At 41.1% G+C, this 20,553-nt stretch overlaps 1 protein-coding gene across 1 annotated transcript; it reads right to left on the bottom strand.

Moving 5' to 3' along the window:
* Positions 1–334: 334 nt before the first annotated feature.
* On the bottom strand, positions 335–9,501 carry LOC106592762 (gastrula zinc finger protein XlCGF17.1-like). Its single transcript, XM_014184087.2, has 2 exons — positions 9,392–9,501; positions 335–1,579 (listed from the first exon to the last, which is right to left on the bottom strand). The coding sequence occupies exons 1-2, from the start codon at positions 9,477–9,479 to the stop codon at positions 690–692; spliced, it is 978 nt and encodes a 325-aa protein (XP_014039562.2). The 5' UTR covers positions 9,480–9,501; the 3' UTR covers positions 335–689.
* Between the last annotated feature and the right edge of the window lie 11,052 nt (positions 9,502–20,553).

Here is a 20,553-nt window from a genome sequence, read left to right as displayed (position 1 = left end):
ATCGTAATCAGCATGTTTGAATCACAGAGTAAATAGAGCCGACTACACTCTAAAAATGAAGGGTTCAACTGGAGTTGTTCTCAGATCCCCTAAGAACCGTAGAGTTCTTGGTCAATGAAAAACATGCCCAAAAGGTTCTTCTTCAAAGAACTTGTTAGAAGGTGGGTTTCACTCTGACTTTATGGAAAAAGGTTTATTCAATAAATTTAGCAACTCCTCTCATATTGGGAAGAACCCCCCCCCGAATTTTCAGGACAGGGCAGTTTTTTTTCAAATGTGGTGGTTAATTTCTTTAATATCAATTGAGGAGACAAACTTATCACACAAGTCAGAGTTATTCTTAAACTAAATCTTTATTCACTTATAAGGGAGCAGGTCAATACAACGTACACATATAAAGTTAATCAATTAACCCTGATATTCTAAAAGCAGGGCAACAATGTCATTATAATTGTACCCAAAAATTGTCAGTTGGCTGCATGAATCACAATAAATCACTGATATATCATTTAGTGGGGAAATCAGGTTGTATGTGCGGTTGAAAATAACACAACTTTTTTTTAAATCATGGAGATGGGAGATATAATTTAACTCACTGATTAGAAGACAACCTGCAGAAGACAGTCAGTTACATTTTAGAGTGATGCATTTAAATTGACATTCTACATTGTGACATTAATTCATTGATATCATGAAACAACTCCTTCATGTATTTTCTGATGTTTAATCAGAGATCTTTTATCAGAGTATCTCTTGTCACATTGATCACAACTATGAGGTTTCTCTCCTGTGTGTACTCGCCGGTGAACTATCAGGCCGTTTGGCTGAGAAAAACTCTTCCCACATTGATTACAGCTATAAGGTTTCTCTCCCGTGTGTGTTCTCTGGTGTGTAGTCAGAGTGCTAGATGAAACAAAACTCTTCCCACATTGATCACAGCTATGAGGTTTCTCTCCTGTGTGTGTTCTCTGGTGTACTATCAAGCTGCTTGACTGAGTAAAACTCCTCCCACATTGAGCACATCTATAAGGATTCTCTCCCGTGTGTGTTCTCTGGTGTAATCTTAACTGTCCTGAAAAAACAAAACTCTGTCCACAGTCAGAGCAGCTATAAGGTTTCTCTCCTGTATGTATTCTCTCATGTTTTTTAAGGTCTGTTGACTGAGTGAATCTTTTCCCACATTCAGCACAGCTATAAGGTTTCTCTCCCGTGTGTGTTCTCTGGTGCGATTTTAACTGTCCTGAAAAAACAAAACTCTTTCCACAGTCAGAGCAGCTAAAAGGTTTCTCTCCTGTATGTATTCTCTCATGTTTTTTAAGGTCTGTTGACTGAGTGCATCTCTTCCCACATTGAGCACAGCTATAAGGTTTCTCTCCCGTGTGTGTTCTCTGGTGTGATTTTAAATGTCCTGAAGAAACAAAACTCTTCCCACAGTCAGAGCAGCGGTGAGTTTTCTTCCTTGTGGGTCTCTGCTGGTGTTTCTTGAGGTGTTTAGATCTGGAGAGACTTTTATTTGCCTCATCAGCATCATGAGCTTGTTGAGGCTCCCCAGAGGATCCTCGATAGTCACTTCTCTCTCCTGTGTGAACAACAAAGTCAGACAGATGGTTAAAGGCCCACAACAGCAGAAATCCACTATAAAAGGTGATGCCAACAGCATAGCCATGATGTTGTACAACAATTGACGTCTGTAATGAATGTTACAATTATATTACGACAGTCAAGTGAGCAACAATATTTTGTCTTGTTTTCACATCATTAGTAACATCGATGATTGTAGGCTAGAAATACGTTTTTACAGTTACTGAACCCCTAAGCAGTGTGCCGGGCAACTTTTGGTCACCAACATAGGTCCCTTTCTGTGTTTGCTAAAATTGCCGCACAAGGGCGATGCACACACAATTTAGTTGCAGAAACTCCTCCATGCTAATGAGGAAATCACTAGTTATGGATGTAGTATACAGTGGCTTGCAAAAGTATTCACCCCCTTGGCATTTTTCCAACTTTGTTGCCTTACAACCTGGAATTAAAATAGATTTTTGGGGGGTTTGTATCATTTGATTTACAGATCATGCCTACCACTTTGAAGATGCAAAATATTTTTTATTGTGAAACAAACAATAAGACAAAAAACCAGAAAACTTGAGCGTGCATAACTATTCACCCCCCCAAAGTCAATACTTTGTAGAGCCACCTTTTGCAGCAATTACAGCTGCAAGTCTCTTGGGGTATGTCTCTATAAGCTTGGCACATCTAGCCACTGGGATTTTTGCCCATTCAAAACTGCTTCAGCTCCTTCAAGTTTGATGGGTTCAGCTGGTGTACATTAACCTCTCTAGGGTCGGCGGGACGAAATCGTCCCACCTACTCAACAGCCAGTTGAATCCCGTGGCGCGTTTTTCAAATACCTTAGAAATGCTATTGCTTCAATTTCTCAAACATATGACTATTTTACACCATTTTAAAGACAAGACTCTCGTTAATCTAACCACACTGTCCGATTTCAAAAAGGCTTTACAACGAAAGCAAAACATTAGATTATGTCAGCAGAGTAACCAGCCAGAAATAATCAGACACCCATTTTTCAAGCTAGCATATAATGTCACATAAACCCAAACCACAGCTAAATGCAGCACTAACCTTTGATGATCTTCATCAGATGACAACCCTAGGACATTATGTTATACAATACATGTATGTTTTGTTCAATCAAGTTCATATTTATATCAAAAACCAGCTTTTTACATTAGCATGTGACGTTCAGAACTAGCATACCCCCCGCAAACTTCCGGTGAATTTACTAAATTACTCACGATAAACGTTCACAAAAAACATAATTATTTTAAGAATTATAGATACAGAACTCCTCTATGCACTCGCTATGTCTGATTTTAAAATAGTTTTTCGGTGAAAGCACATTTTGCAATATTCTAAGTAGATAGCCCGGCATCACAGGGCTAGCTATTTAGACACCCACTAGGTTTAGCCCTCACCAAAGTCAGATTTACTATAAGAAAAATGTTATTACCTTTGCTGTTCTTCGTCAGAATGCACTCCCAGGACTTCTACTTCAATAACAAATGTTGGTTTGGTTCAAAATAATCCATAGTTATGTTCAAATATCCTCTGTTTTGTTCGTGCGTTCAAGACACTATCCGAATGGTAAAGAAGGGTGACGCGCACGACGCATTTCGTGACAAAAAAAATTCAAAATATTCCATTACCGTACTTCGAAGCATGTCAACCGCTGTTTAAAATCAATTTTTATGCCATTTTTCTCGTAAAAAAGCGATAATATTCCGACCGGGAAAGCGTGTTTACGTTCAAAGAGAGAGAAAATAAAAACATGGGGTCGACTCGTGCACGCGCCTCAGTCCCAATGTCCTCTGATAGAGCACTTACCAAAAGCGCTAATGTTTTTCAGCCAGTGGCTGGAATTACATCATTCAGCTTTTTCCCACCTTCTGAGAGCCTATGGGAGCCGTAGGAAGTGTCACGTTACAGCAAAGATCCTCAGTTTTCATTAAAGAGAGCCAAGAAGAACAAGAACTTGTCAGACAGGTCACTTCCTGTAAGGAATCTTCTCAGGATTTTGCCTGCCATATGAGTTCTGTTATACTCACAGACACCATTCAAACAGTTTTAGAAACTTTAGGGTGTTTTCTATCCAAAGCCAAAAATTATATGCATATTCTAGTTTCTGGACAGTAGTAATAACCAGATTAAATCGGGTACGTTTTTTATCCGGCCGTGCAAATACTGCCCCCTACCCCCAACAGGTTAATCTTTAAGTCATAACACAGATTCTCAACTAGATTGAGGTCTGGGCTTTGACCAGGCCATTCCAAGACATTTAAATATTTCCCCTTAAACCACACGAGTGTTGCTTTAGCAGTATGCTTAGGGTCATTGTCCTGCTGGAAGGTGAACCTTCGTCCCAGTCTCAAATCTCTGGAAGACTGAAACAGGTTTCCCTCAAGAATTTCCCTGTATTTAGCGCCACCCATCATACCTTCAATTCTGACCAGTTTCCCAGTCCCTGCAGATGAAAAACATCCCTACAGCATGATGCTGCCCCCACCATGCTTCACTGTGGGGATGGTGTTCTCGGGGTGATGAGAGGTGTTGGGTTTGCGCCAGACATAGCATTTTCCTTGATGGACAAAAAGCAAAATTTTCATTTCATCTGACCATATATTTGGGTAGTCTCCCACATGCCTTTTGGCGAACACCAAACGTGTTTGCTTATTTTCTTCTTTAACCTATTTGGGATAGGGGGCAGTATCTTCACAGCAGGACAAAAAAACATACCCGATTTAATCTGGTTACTACTCCTGCCCAGAAACTAGAATATGCGTATAATTAGTAGATTTGGATAGAAAACACTCTAAAGTTTCTAAAACTGTTTGAATGGTGTCTGTGAGTATAACAGAACTCATATGGCTGGCCAAAACTTGAGAAGATTCCATACAGGAAGTGCCCTGTCTGACAATTTATTGTCCTTCTGTAGCATCTCTATCGAAAATACAGCATCTGTGCTGTAACGTGACATTTTCTAAGGCTTCCATTGGCTCTCAGAAGGCGCCAGAAAGTGTAATGGGGTGTCTGCAGTCTCTGGGCGAAGAACAGCAGGAGTATTTGTTAGTGGTCAGGCTGGGAACAGTGACACTGGAGATGCACGTCCACGAGACGACTCCATTTTTTTCTTTCAGCCTTTGAATGAATACAACGTTGCCCGGTTGGAATATTATCGCTATTTTACGAGAAAAATAGCATAAAAATAGATTTTAAACAGCGTTTGACATGCTTCGAAGTACGGTAAAGGAATATTTGACATTTTTTGTCACGAAATGCGCTCACGCGTCACCCTTCGGATAGTGACCTCAACGCACGAACAAAACGAAGCTATTTGAATATAACTATGGATTATTTGGAACCAAAACAACATTTGTTATTGAAGTAGAAGTCCTGGGAGTGCATTCTGACGAAGAACAGCAAAGGTAATCGAATTTTTCTTATAGTAATTCTGAGTTTAGTGAGCACCAAACTTGGTGGGTGTCAAATTAGCTAGCCTGTGATGGCCGAGCTATCTACTCAGAATATTGCAAAATGTGCTTTCGCCGAAAAGCTATTTTAAAATCTGACACCGTGATTGCATAAAGGAGTTCTGTATCTATATATCTTTAAAAAATGGTTGTGAACGTTTATCATGAGTAATTTAGTAAATTCACTAGAAGTTTGCGGTGGGTATGCTAGTTCTGAACATCACATGCTAATGTAAAAAGCTGTTTTTTGATATAAATATGAACTTGATTGAACAAAACATGCATGTATTGTGTAACATAATGTCCTAGGAGTGTCATCTGATGAAGATCATCAAAGGTTAGTGCTGCATTTAGCTGTGGTTTTGGTTTTTGTGACATATATGCTTGCTTTGAAAATGGCTGTGTGATTATTTTGGCAGGGTACTCTCCTGACATAATCTAATGTTTCGCTTTCGCTGTAAAGCCTTTTTGAAATCGGACAATGTGGTTAGATTAACGAGAGACTTGTCTTTAAAATGGTGTAAAATAGTCATATGTTTGAGAAATTGAAGTTATAACATTTTTGAGGTATTTGTATTTCGCGCCACGCTCTATCTACCATTGGATATTGGTGAGGCATTCCGCTAGCAGAACGCCTGTCCCTAAAAGTTTTTTTTTGGCCACTCTTCCATAAAGCTAGAGCTCCTTGGTCTTCATAGTGCCGCTTGCTTGGTGGTGCCCCTTGCTTAGTGGTGTTGCAGACTCTGGGCCCTTTCAGAACAGGTGTATATATACACTGAGATCATGTGACAGATCATGTGACACTTAGATTGCACACAGGTGAACTTTATTTAACTAATTATGTGACTTCTGAAGATAATTGGTTACACCAGATCTTATTTAGGGGCTTCATAGCAAAGGGGGTGAATACATATGCACGCACCACTTTTAGTTTTTTTATTGTTTTGAATTTTATTAAACAAGTTTGTTTTTCATTTCACTTCACCAATTTGGACTATTTTGTGTATGTCCATTACATGAAATCCAAATAAAAATCCATTTAAATTACAGGTTGTAATGCAACAAAATAGGAAAAATGCCAAGGGGGTGAATACTTTCGCAAGGCACTGTATCTGGTTGTAGAAACACCTACAAGCTAATGAGGAAACCGCTAGTTATGGATGTAGTATATCTGGTAATGAGGAAACCACTAGTTATGGACGTAGTATATCTGGTAATGAGGAAACCACTAGTTATGGATGTAGTATATCTGCTAATTAGGAAACCGATAGTTATGGATGTAGTATATCTGGTCATGATGAAACCACTAGTTATGGATGTAGTATATCTGCTAATGAGGAAACCACTAGTTATGGATGTAGTATATCTGCTAATGAGGAAACCACTAGTTATGGATGTAGTATATCTGCTAACAAGGAAACCACTAGTTATGGATGTAGTATATCTGGTAATGAGGAAACCACTAGTTATGGATGTAGTATATCTGGTAATGAGGAAACCGATAGTTATGGATGTAGTATATCTGGTAATGAGGAAACCACTAGTTATGGATGTAGTATATCTGGTAATGAGGAAACCACTAGTTATGGATGTAGTATATCTGCTAATGAGGAAACCACTAGTTATGGATGTAGTATATCTGTTAATGAGGAAACCACTAGCTATGGATGTAGTATATCTGGTAATGAGGAAACCGCTAGTTATGGATGTAGTATATCTGGTAATGAGGAAACCGCTAGTTATGGATGTAGTATATCTGGTAATGAGGAAACCGCTAGTTATGGATGTAGTATATCTGGTAATGAGGAAACCAGTAGTTATGGATGTAGTATATCTGGTAATGAGGAAACCACTAGTTATGGATGTAGTATATCTGGTAATGAGGAAACCACTAGTTATGGATGTAGTATATCTGGTAATGAGGAAACCACTAGTTATGGATGTAGTATATCTGGTAATGAGGAAACCACTAGTTATGGACGTAGTATATCTAGTAATGAGGAAACCACTAGTTATGGATGTAGTATATCTGGTAATGAGGAAACCACTAGTTATGGATGTAATATATCTGGTAATGAGGAAACCACTAGTTATGGATGTAGTATATCTGGTAATGAGGAAACCACTAGTTATGGATGTAGTATATCTGGTAATGAGGAAACCACTAGTTATGGATGTAGTATATCTGGTAATGAGGAAACCACTAGTTATGGATGTAGTATATCTGGTAATGAGGAAACCACTAGTTATGGATGTAGTATATCTGGTAATGAGGAAACCACTAGTTATGGATGTAGTATATCTGGTAATGAGGAAACCACTAGTTATGGATGTAGTATATCTGGTAATGAGGAAACCACTAGTTATGGATGTAATATATCTGGTAATGAGGAAACCACTAGTTATGGATGTAATATATCTGGTAATGAGGAAACCACTAGTTATGGATGTAGTATATCTGGTAATGAGGAAACCACTAGTTATGGATGTAGTATATCTGGTAATGATGAAACCACTAGTTATGGATGTAGTATATCTGGTAATGAGGAAACCACTAGTTATGGATGTAGTATATCTGGTAATGATGAAACCACTAGTTATGGATGTAGTATATCTGGTAATGAGGAAACCACTAGTTATGGATGTAGTATATCAAAAATGGTGAGAAAAGATTTTGGTTTTTCACAAGGTCTTCTGAATATTACAGAGAAAGATCAGGAGTGCCACATGTAACAGTATAGCTTCCGTCCCTCTCCTCGCCCCAACCTGGGCTTGAACCAGGGACCCTCTGCACACATCAACAACTGACACCCACGAAGCATCGTTACCCATCGCGCCACAAAAGCAGCCGCCCTTGCAGAGCAAGGGGAACAACTACTTCAGGTCGCAGAGCGAGTGACGTCACCCGATTGAAACGCTATTAGCGCGCACCACCGCTAACTAACTAGCCATTTCACATCGGTTACACTACTCAAGGAAACATGAAGCTCTGTTGTCTATTCACTAATTCCCCACAGTGGGGAAACTTACAGGCTGCCAGCAAAAATAGCTGCCATTTCCAGGTTGCTTATGAGTACATTTCACATTACTTTTGGATTATAATTGAAAGGCTCCTTTGAATGTCCTGCTTAATATAATGTGTTGTCGCAAATCAACTGCTTTACACTTTAAAAAAAAACACTTTAACCAGTAAAATGCTCTTTGGCTAACTTTGCTACCAGTCTGTCAATGAGCGTTTGCAAACTATGTGTACCCAAATTGGCCCATAACTTCATCTAACAAAGTATACTTACTGTAGGACCCATAACTTCACCTAACAACAACATAGACCTACTGTAGGACCCATAACTTCACCTAACAATAACATAGACCTACTGTAGGACCCATAACTTCACCTAACAACAACATAGACCTAGGACTATAAATAATTTAATATTTCAGGTGAAACATGGAAACTAAAATGTCTTTGTCATGACATTTCATAACCTGATCACCAGATAATTTTGTGAATAATCTCACTAGGCTACTCTGTAATGTGTTATCATTCTAAATGTCCTGAATAAAGGAAAATAGCTCTGTGTGTTGTACAATAGCCTATCCATCAAGGAACAGTTCTCTACACATTATGAGCTAAGTATCTCTGAGTCCAAACAGACTAACGAGACCCTACTATAAATCAAGTAGACAATAACACATTATAAACATAAATTTGTTAGGGATGTTGGATCCAACATGGAGCACGGCATAACTGTCTTTACCAGAGTAATGAATGAAGAAGCACTTTGGTTGTTGTTGCATGTCGTGATGTTTGTCATGTGACTGTCATTCAGAAAATGATTTCCTGGATCAGCTGATGATAGTTGAACATGTGACTAACTAAACAGCTACAGTATTAAGTATTATGTGTAATTATTGAAGAACCACATTAATGACAGTATCCATTTGGGTGTTGTCAATAAAATTAAGGTGACTCTCAGTTAGAACCAATGGATTTAGCAAACTCTGAAATGAATTAGGATTTCTGTGCCCATGAAAACTCTTTTCCCAGCGTAACATAAGGAGACACTAAATGTTACATAGGTAGAGAGCATTTCAGAGATCTGAATGCAGAAAACTGTACTAACATGACAATAACCTAAACCACAAGGCCAAATCTACACTGGAGGAGCTTACCAAGATGACATTGAATGTTCCTGAGTGACCTAGTTGCAGTTTGGACTTAAATCGTCTTGAAAGTCTATGGCAAGACTTGAAAATGGCTTGTGTCCCTGTTTTATTAGATAGTACTCACTGTACTTACTGGTGTTAATCAGATCAATGTCCCTGTTTTATTAGATAGTACTCACTGTATTTACTAGTGTTAATTAGTTCTCCAGTCTTCTCTTCTTCGTCCTCCTCTAATGTGACAGTAATCTCCCCCTCTTCATCCTTCATTCCAAAAACGTCTTCATCTTCTTTCACTTCATCCTCCACTCCAAAAACTGCATCCTCCTCCTCTTTCACTTTGAAGGCGTCTTTCTCCGTAACGTCTTTCTCTTCTTCTTTCACTGTAACAGTCTCACCCTCTACTTGTTTTTGTATTGTAACAGCCTCCTCTTCCTCCTCCTCTTTCACCAGAGCTTCTTTCTCCATCCAGCAGACCTCTTCTTTAGCAGGAGGAGAGTAACTTAGTGAACTCATGGTCGGGGATAATAGCTAGTTAGCATTAGCGACTAGACTAGTGCTAACTTAACCAGCCAGCTAGTTGACTTACAACGTAAATATTACATTAAATGGGGTAGCTAGTTGTTTCCACATAAGTATGTTTAAATCAGAGTGGCAATTAAACCACGAAATCGTATAAAGAACTTGATTGTTCCGACTTTGTAAGCTAGCGAGCTACCGAGGTGGCTGCAGTTGTTGAAGAAGCGTTCCGTCCACTAGATTACACGTCACACTAGAAACATCGCCTGAAAGACACATATCGCCATCTGCTGTCTGGAGGGAGGAAACGCAGTTGAGGAGGGAAAACTTTTTTTATTCTTCATGTAATTATAATATTATAAAGCAGTTTAGCGAAACCTTTTTTCTCTCTCCATTAAATAATAATATTATTATTAACACGTACAAAGAGCAACAAGTGTTGTTTGATTAGTTCAGATTTGTTTATGAGAATTTAAAACAAACTCTACATCGACTCCACATCTGTATTTCTGATTCAGTCAAATAACTAGATGTCAAAATAAGCACCTAGTTATTAATACCCTTGATAAAGATGAGCAAAAATTACTGTATAAAATAAATAAATAAACTTTACCCACTACCAGGATATTTTAGCCCAAAACCTGGTTACCTCTCTGCTAGGAGGCTGAAACTTGGCCATAAGTGAATCTTCCAGCAAGACACATCAACAAAGAAATTGTAAATTGGGCACAAATCAACATGGGTAGCAATAATTCAGACCTTTTGAGAATTACGTGTTAAACTAAATCTCTTTCTCCGCGTTTTGTGTTACTATAAAATAATATAATTTTCCTTCATTTTGTTGGTGTAACAATACATCATGTAGATGTATATAATGAACAGACTAGGTCTATACTGATCCTACATGGTGTAACAATACATCATGTAGATGTATATAATGAACAGACTAGGTCTATACTGCTCCTACATGGTGTAACAATACATCATGTAGATGTATATAATGAACAGATTAGGTCTATACTGCTCCTACATGGTGTAACAATACATCATGTAGATGTATATAATGAACAGACTAGGTCTATACTGCTCTGACATTTTTATGTATTATTATTTTAGCTTTATTTTACCTTTATTTAACCAGGTGGCCAGTTGAGAACAAGTTGTCATTTACAACTGCGACCTGGCCAAGATAAAGCAAAGCAGTGCGACAAAAACAACAACACAGAGTTACACATAAACAAAGAACAACACAGAGTTCCACATGGAATAAACAAACGTTCAGTCAATAACACAATAGAAGATCGAGTTTCTTTTTTTGTTTAGGAATATCGTGAATCACGCTATCATTCCACGATTAATGCAGATATTATGGACATTTTATAAAAAATATATAAATAAATTATAATTTAGACCCAAAATGTATTTGCTATAATGTGGGCCATTGCCCGGCTATTAAAAGGGACAGGCAACTATTTGAGACTCAGCCTTTCAATGAACTTTTATGGAATGTTAACTTTGATTGTCTTCAATGAAAATTATAGACCTTTCAAACATGGAATGCAACGTTGTATGGAACATTATTGTCAATTGACGTGATGTCTACAGTGCCAAAGAGATTGATAGGTGGGAGTGTTGGGAGTGTGGAGTGTGTTGATATAACGGTAATAATGTCAAAATTCCACTTTTAACAACCATCAGAAGTGGTTAAAAAAATGTTATGCCCGAGTGGTGCAGCGGTCTAAGGTACTGCATCGCAGTGCTAGACGCGTCACTACAGACCCGGCTTCGATCCCGGACTGTGCCACAACCTGCTGTGATCGGGAGTCCCATAGGGCGGCACACAATTGGCCAAGTGTCGCCTGGGTTAGGGGAGGGTTTGGCCAGGGGGGCTTTACTACTTTAGCGACTCCTTGTGGTGCCTGGGTTAGGGGAGGGTTTGGCCAGGGGGGGCTTTACTACTCTAGCGACTCCTTGTGGTGCCTGGGTTAGGGGAGGGTTTGGCCAGGGGGGGCTTTACTACTCTAGCGACTCCTTGTGGTGCCTGGGTTAGGGGAGGGTTTGGCCAGGGGGGGCTTTACTGCTCTAGCGACTCCTTGTGGCGCCTGCAGGCTGACCTAGGTCGTCAGGTGAACAGTGTTTCTTCCGATACATTGGTGCAGCTGGCTTCCGGGTTAAGCGGGCAGGTGTTAAGAAGCGCGGTTTGGCGGGTCATATTTCAGAGGACGCATGACTCCACCTCCTGAGCCGTTGGGGAGTTTCAGCGATGAAACAATATTTTTATTTTATTTTATTTTTTGACCTTTATTTATCCAGGTTTTTCTCATTGAGATAACATCTCTTTTCCAAGAGAGATCTGGTCCAATAGCAGCAGGGGGAACAAGGTTTCAGACAAAACAACTTAGATACACTAATACAACATTAAACAAAACTATAAACACACATATTACAACAAAAACATTTTACGTTAAAAACACGAACGTCTTGACTAAAAACAGCTGGCCTAAAAACAATTACACTCTTCTATGATATATACATCGATGACGTGTTTAAACTCCACCAACGAAAACTAGATCATCAAATTTAAAAATGTTAAGGAGAGAATTCTAGGACCACGGAGCTGAGTAACTAAAACTATTTCTACCATGACCTGTTCTAATTTTTGGTACTGTTAGAAGCAAATGAGAATGGGACCGTAATTTATATTTAGTTACCTAAAAAAGAACAGAGATAAAACGGCATTTTACCCAATATGGCCTTATAAATCAGTGTATACCAATGTTTAAGCCTACGCAAGGTCAATGACGACCAGCCAACAGTGCTGTAGAGATCACAATATCGATGTTCGGGCGGTGTTCGGTGGTCGACGTCACCGGCCTTCTAGCCTTCACTGATCCATTTTTCATTTTCCATTGGTTTTGTCTTGTCTTCCTTCACACCTGGTTCCAATCCCATCAATTACATGTTGTGTATTTAACCCTGTTTCCCCTCATGTCCTTGTCGGAGATTGTTTGATTGTAGGTGATGTGCATGTTTTATGTTGTTGTGCGACCGGTTTTGTACCCACTTTTGCTACTTTTGATTTTTGGAATTGTATTAAACAACTGTTTTTACCAAGTTCGTTCTCCTGCTCCTGACTTCCCTGCCACCAACACGCACCCATTACAGAATCTCCGACCGGCTATGGAGTCAGCAGGAGAAGGTACCCCGGCCGTGTAGGTGAAGGAGCGTGTCCAGGAGCGTGTCCAGGAGCATGCGGTTATGCTTCACCATCTGTAAGTCGCTCTGGATAAGAGCGTCTGCTAAATTACTTAAATGTAAATCTGGGCGCCGCCATGGATCGCGTTGTCCAGACAATGGACTGCTGGGAGCACAACCGGGCTCTCTCCTGAACGCCCCTTTCCCGCCTGAGCCCAGTGGGATCCGTCTCTCCTTGCCACTGCAGTACGACGGGAGTGCTGCCAACTGCCAGGGGTTCCTCCTTAACCTGTCTGGGCCAGTGGGACGCTTGCGTCCCACCCTAATCAACAGCCAGTGGAATCGCGTCGCGCTAAATGCAAAACCTCATAAATGCTATAACTTCAATTTCTCAAACATATGACTATTTTACACCGTTTTATAGATACACCTCTCCTGAATCGAACCACGTTGTCCAATTTCAAAAAGGCTTTACAGCAAAAGCAAAACATTAGATTATGTCAGCAGAGTACCCAGCCAGAAATAATCACACAGCCATTTTCAAAGCAACTAGCATGCATCACAAATACCCAAAACACAGCTAAATGCAGCACTAACCTTTGACAACCTTCATCAGATGACACTCCTAGGATATCATGTTACACAACACATGCATTTTTTGTTCGATAAAGTTCATATTTATATATAAAAACAGTATTTTACATCGGCGCATGACGTTCAGAAAATCTTTTCCCTCAAATGCTTCCGATGATCAGCGCTACAATTTACAAAATTACTATTCGAAAACATTGTTAAAATGTAATATTGTCATTCAAAGACTTATAGATTAACATGTCTTGAATGCCATCTCTTTGCCAGATTTAAAAATAACTTTACTGGGAAATCACACTTTGCAATAAACGACGTGGTATGCCCAGAAAAAAAGTCTAGGCTATAAATGTTGGAGCCATCTTGGAACGATCAACCATCAACAATACTATTGTAAATAATCCCTTACCTTTGATTATCTTTATCAGAAGGCACTTCTAGGAATCCCAGGTCCATAACAAATGTAGTTTTGTTCAAAAAAGTTAATAATTTATGTCCCAATAGTGTTAGCGCGCTCCGAAGGCTAGTGAAAATGTACCGTGTGCATCTGACTTGTCGTCAGTAATGAGCAAAAAAATATATATTTAAGTTCGTTCAAACATGTCAAACGTTGTTTAAGTGAGGAAAAGGAAAGGGGTAGTGAGCCTACATTGGAAGGACTGGAAACAAGTGCAGTTATCTATCCTACTGTCTCACAATGGAACACGCCGATTTTGCCTGTGAAAAAGGGTGATACGGGTAAATGGAGGATGGTGCAGGACTTCAGACCAATAAATGATGTAACAATACCAGATGTTAGGCCAGTTCCTGACCCGTATCTGGCACTACAGAATATTTCGCCTAACCAGGACTGGTTTACCGTTGTTGATTTAGCAAATGCATTTTTCTGCATACCCTTGCATAAAGAATCTCAGCCACTTTTTGCATTCACCTACAGGGGGCAGCAATTTACCTACTCTCGAATCCCACAAGGCTACCGCGATTCCCCGGGAATCTTCAATTCCATCCTCAAAGAACACCTAGAGGAACTGATACTCCCTGAGGGTGTCACACTGTTACAATACGTGGATGATCTACTACTTGCTGCTCCAACGGCTGAGTCCTGTTTGCAAGCATCTGTGGCGTTGCTAACTCTTGTGGCAGGGAAAGGATACAAAGTCAAGAGGGAAAAAGTGCAGTGTTGCAGGAGAACAGTTCCGTTTCTGGAAAGGGTGTTATCTGGAAAAGGACAGGCTGTGTCCATGGCACAGCGGATGTCTATTCTGGAGCACCCCAAACCTACCACAGTTCAACATCTATTGTCTTTTCTGGGTCTGACGGGATATAGTAGGACGCATGTCCCTGAATACTGTCAAAAAGTTGAACCACTAAGGAATATCCTGAGGGAAGCTGGAAATAGGAACCTTACTGGTGTTCTGAAATGGACTACAGAAGCAGAAACGGTGTTTATCCAACTGAAACAGGCCCTGGCCCAAGCTGAGGCCTTGTCCCTGCCAGACTATACGGTTCCGTTTTCTCTGGATGTTTCTGAACAGGAGGGTTATGTACATTCGGTCCTGTATCAGAAACAAAAGGGGGAGAGGAGAGTATTGCACTACTACAGTGCAAAGTTGGATAACATTGAAACAGGACAAACCGACTGTGCCAGGCATATGGCTGCCCTTGCTAAAGCTGTTGGGAAGACTGCGCACATTGTGATGAGACACCAACTGGAAATCAACACCGACCATGGGGTAACAGCGTTTATTGGATAAAAACTATTTACGCTTTCCAGCAAAAGAAAATCCAATATCATCAAAGCCATAACAGCAAAACACATCACCTATGTCACCATAGGCGCCAACATGACTGATGGAATGGGCGAAGGTGAACCGCATGTATGCGAGGACAGAGCAGCAAAACAAATAAAGGTTTGAATGGATCTAGAGAACACCCCGTTAGAAGGGGCAAAAGAGAGTTTATTTACGGACGGGTGCTGCTACAGGTCAAAAGACCCGGGAGAAGGAAACATAGCAGCCTATGCTGTGGTAAGACAGAATAAGAAAGGCGACTACACAGTGCTAGAGGCAAAGAAACTGGGACCAACGGAAGCCTCGGCACAGCTGGCTGAGTTAAGAGCACTAAGGAGAGCGCTGGAACTCTGCCAAGGAAAAGAAGTAACTATCTACACAGACTCTGCGTATGCCCATGGTATTGCCCACATTGATGGTCCACAGTGGATGAGAAGAGGGTATTTGACCAGCTCAAATGAACCGGTTAAGCATAAACAAGAGGTCCAGAAGTTAATAGAGGCTATCAAGTTGCCCGGACGGGTAGCAATCATGAAGTGTAAAGGACACAGCAAAGAGAGCACAAAGGTAAGATAAGGAAATGACCGAGCTGACCTGGCAGCTAAGGAAGCGGGAGGCTACACTGCACAACAGATGGTGCAGCAGGCATCCCAGAGCCAGGAGGACCTGACGGGAGATACAGTAAGACAGTTGCAAGAGGCGGCAGATGTCTATGAACAGAATGTGTGGAGTAGACGTGAGGCAAGAAGAGATCACGAAGGAATCTGGAGGGCTAGTACCGGAAAAACAGTGGCACCTGCCAAACTCCTTAGGTCGATCATTAGAGAGAAACATGGGAAAGCGCATGGAGGGTGGAAGAGTGTAGGAAGAGCGGTTGAGAAGGCATGGTATCACCCCAACATGATGGACATGGCTAGGGAAATATCGGAAAGCTGTGAAGTATGTAGAAGCTACAATAACAAAGTATCACTAGGAGCAGTGATAGGTAGTTTCCCCATACCTGATGCGCCATTTCAGGACATTTGCATAGATTTTACCGACATGGGACAGGATAATCGAGTGGAAGGAAAAAGATACCTGTTAGTAATGGTCGACAGGTTCACCAGATGGGTGGAAGCCATCCCAACAGTGAGGGAAGATGCTAAAGCTGTTATCAAATGGCTAAGAAGAGACCTCATACCAAGGTTTGGAGTCCCTCGGATGATCCGTTCTGACAATGGTACCCACTTCAAGAATGAACACCTGAGGGAAGTAGAACAGGCGTTAGGGATCACCCACAAGTTTGGGTCAGTGTATCACCCCCAATCGCAGGGTTTGGTAGAGAGGGCTAATCAATCTCTGAAACGGAAAATGGCAAAGATAATAGCAGGGACAAAACTGAAATGGATAGATGCGCTACCTTTGGCCCTTATGGCAATGAGAAACTCACCTGGTTCTGACACACATCTCACACCCCACGAACTGTTGACAGGACGTAGAATGCCAGGGCCGCCAGCAGACAATTTGAGTATGCCTAGGTTAGATATTGCTAAAATCAGATACACAGACTACATGCTGGCGCTAACCTCTCTTGTCGAAAGACTGTCCAAACAGGTGGTGGAGATCCTCACTCCAGCTGTTGAGACCACAGACGAGAACAGAGACATCCTGGTGGGAGATTGGGTGAGAGTGAAGGTGCACTCCAGGAAGTGGACGGAACCAAGGTGGGAAGGACCGTTCCAAGTAAAAGAGGTATCAAGTCACTCATTAAGGGTGAACACACGTAAAAAGGACGTGTGGTATCATAGAACACACTGTGCAAAAGACACTGTCCCAGAGAGAACTCTAGACCAAGTACAGCAGGACATAACGACAGGCCAGAGAAATGAGGGTACTATGGGTGGTCTGTGTGTTGTGGACAATGTTGAGGGGTATAGATAGAGCTAAAGGGAACATAGTTATCACCCTGAAGGAAGGGGAGTCTCAAGTTGTGACCCTAGAACCGTGTAAAATAATGACATGGAGAAATGGGGCAAACAGAATTGGTGATATCTGTCCTAGACTCCTAACAGGGGGATGTAATGTACTAGTGCCCTATGCAAAACAACGAGAGACATACCTGTGCGAGGGGAAATGGTGTCCATATTGGGATTATATGATCACCAATATAGGAATCTTGTGGGGGTGGCGAAGAGACTACCCATATACAATGAATGATGTGTCTAAGGTGAACAGGTTTTCAATGATATGGGGGGTGAAGGGAACGAGAAGTACCTCATGTAAAGGTGATGAAATCCTACTAACCATACAGAATGTGAAATCCTCAGATGCTGGGACCTATACTCTGGGAGGTGTGAGGGCTGGGGCTGATGTAATGGGACTATTCGAGTTAAGGGTTACATCCTTGACACCCCATGAATATGCCCAGAAACGGGGAAACAGCACTGACTCTCCCATCACGTTAAGTACTGCCACTCCCCGAACGAGTGAGGGACCTAATCCGGTAAGAGTTGTAAATGTGAAAGACATTACGGATAGTGACCAGTTGGGAACCGAGACAGGATATGAAGGGAGAGAGAATATGTGGTTGGCCTATATGAGATACACTGCTAGAACACTGAGAAGAAAAAAATTGAAATTTGTGGGAGAGCTAGACCAGAGTTAGCAACCCACCCCTTTGCCCTTGGGAAGGGTGAAGGGTGGTTGTGTATTTTGGAAGGATTCTATGAAATACAACCTAAGAACAGGATGTGTAATTCGTTGAATCTAGTTTTTCCAGAGGTCCCGCCACAGAGAGCTCCAGGGGGAGTCAAGGCTTATGGAGGTAATTATAGCTGCATCACTGGTACAGGACAGGGACCTAATTATGGGGATTTACCTATGGGAGATTGCGGAACTAATGTAACAATGAACTCAACATGGCCAGTGGAGGGCAGGAACCAGACGAAAGGCAGGGCAGATATATGGTGGATGTGTGTGCCTAGAAGGCAACTGAGGCCCATACTAAAAGGAAGCTGGCGGGGTACGTGTGCCCTTACCAGCATGATAATACCATTAACCATTGTAGATGTTACTGCTGACCAGTTACTAGGACGTGTCGTCTCCCCTAGAAGCGTGGGTCACCACCGAAGAAGCGCCCCTTGGACTGAGGTGGAAGAAATCCATTCTAATTTGTTGGGAGTACCTGTAGGGGTCCCAGAGGAGTTTCAAGCCCTGAACCGAGGTGATGGTTTTTGGCGTCTCCTTCCAATCGTTGGCCCAGCAATTGATGTTGCGAAGCAGCGAAACTGGATCAACTACATTTTCTATAACCAACAAAGGTTTGTGAATTACACCCGCACAGCATTGACCGGTATGGCAGAGCAGTTGGAAGCCACCACAAGGGTGGCTGGTCAAAACCGGTTGGCGCTTGACATGATGTTAGCTAAACAAGGGGGAGTGTGTAAGATGTTTGGAGATCAGTGCTGTACGTATATCCCCAATAACACCAGCCCTGATGGTAGCATTACCAAAGCCCTATTGGGACTGGACAAACTATCTGCTGAAATGAAGGGTGAAGCGGGAGTAGACAAAGGAAATTGGATGGATACCTTTTTTGGTAAGTACACATTTATGGTGGTTACTGGATTTCTGACCCTAGTGCTTGTGTTCCTATTATTGATGTGTTGTGCTGCCTGTATAATCCCTTGCTTAAGAAAGTCTCTTACAGAGGTGGTCAGAGCAACCGGAATGATGCCTTTGATGGAATTGACCCCGGAGAACACTAAATCCAGCTCTGGGCAAGAGATGGATCTGTCCGAGGACGATCCTTGGTTTGCTGTAGAGGAAGTGGTTGAATAAAGAGTATACACAACAATTTCATATGTATTGAATGTAGTGACAGGTGGATGTGAAGGTTTAAAGTACTGGGACAAAGTGTCTGTCTCACAAATGTTAGGTGTAGCCACAGTCGCAAGAGGGCTTTCTTTTTATACGTTTTTTAAGTAAAATGTATTGAATGTAACCTATGTAAAATGTGTCTTTCCTAAAGAGAGGGTTTGAAGTTCCTGGGTGACTGGTAGTCAACCAGTACAAGTTAGGTGTAGCCGGAAGGATGTGGGGGTTTATAAATAAAAATCTAATCAATAAAAAGGAAGATATACTAATTGTGTTGAGTGACACCGTAAAGGGTGTCAAAAGGGGGAATCCTACATTTCCCTGAAATTTCTTATTGGAGTATGTTCACACCCCAAGGGGTGTGAAAAGGGGGATTGTTAGGGTTTAACTGGCTTTTTGTATGCATAACCTATATAATATACAGGGGAAGCTATGCTACAATGATAAGTACATAAACTACGGATAAGTCAACTGCTGAAGACAAGAACTACACCAGCCTGCACGCCGACGATAGGAGGAGCAAGTTTAAACCACGCTCCTCCTCCCTCTGACAGGCCAGCATTGAGCGGGAACTATCTCTGTCAGAGTATAAAAGGAAAAACAATAGGATGAGACTCTCTCTTCTCTGTCTGCCCTGCGTGGTGTCACAGCGAGACCGTATACGAACCACATATTTACCCTACACGAGTTTGCATTAATTAAAGAACAAAGAAAACTTGAGTTACTCTTTGCCAAATAGTTTGTTCTAATACTAGATTTGAATTGACGCGACTCGAACAATTGGCGACCCCTACATTGAAATGCATCACTCCAAAATGTAGCTGACTGTCTTCTGCAGGTTGTCCTCTAACCAGTGAGGTAAAATATATCTCCCATTTCCATGTTTGTTTAGTTGTTAGTTTCAACAGCACGTACAACCTGATTTCCCCCTAATTGATATCAGTGATTTATTGCTACTTATCAAAGCAACAGTGTTTCTGGTGCTTGTGCAGTTTATAAGGTGCTTGTTTAAAAAAATACAAGTAATATGATTATTGTGGCAGATGTGCGTAAATAGCACATTTTATGTTTAGGTTTTCAATATATCACACTGTTTCTGCATATTGGTTATTGATTTGGACACGTTAAAACTGTGTTTTGACATTGGGCTATCCCACCTAGCAAAATGTAATTGAAAAGTCATAGAAAATAAGACTATGCAATCAAATATTTCATATTTACATTTCATGTAACATTTAATGATATTTATTCATGCAACCAACTGACAATTTATGGGTACAATTATATTGACATTGTTGCCCTGTTTTTACAATATCAGGGTTAATTCTCACATGTGCCAACCCAAATGTACTAGAGCATGACATTGGGGACTGGGCCCCGATCCAACAACATACCTA

The sequence above is a fragment of the Salmo salar genome, chromosome ssa02, assembly GCF_905237065.1.
Source record: "Salmo salar chromosome ssa02, Ssal_v3.1, whole genome shotgun sequence".
Classification (NCBI taxonomy): Eukaryota; Metazoa; Chordata; class Actinopteri; order Salmoniformes; family Salmonidae; genus Salmo; species Salmo salar.
The sequence above is the reverse complement of the archived record's forward strand: the minus strand, read 5'-3'. Positions and strand labels throughout refer to the sequence as shown.

Excerpts from the sequence above, each read along its gene's own strand:
- LOC106592762 (XM_014184087.2), bottom strand. The coding sequence starts at position 9,479 with ATGAAGGATGAAGAGGGGGAGATTACTGTCACATTAGAGGAGGACGAA. Across the intron at positions 1,580-9,391 it reads AATTAACACTAGTAAATACA|GAGAGAGAAGTGACTATCGA; the intron begins GTGAGTACTATC and ends TTGTTCACACAG.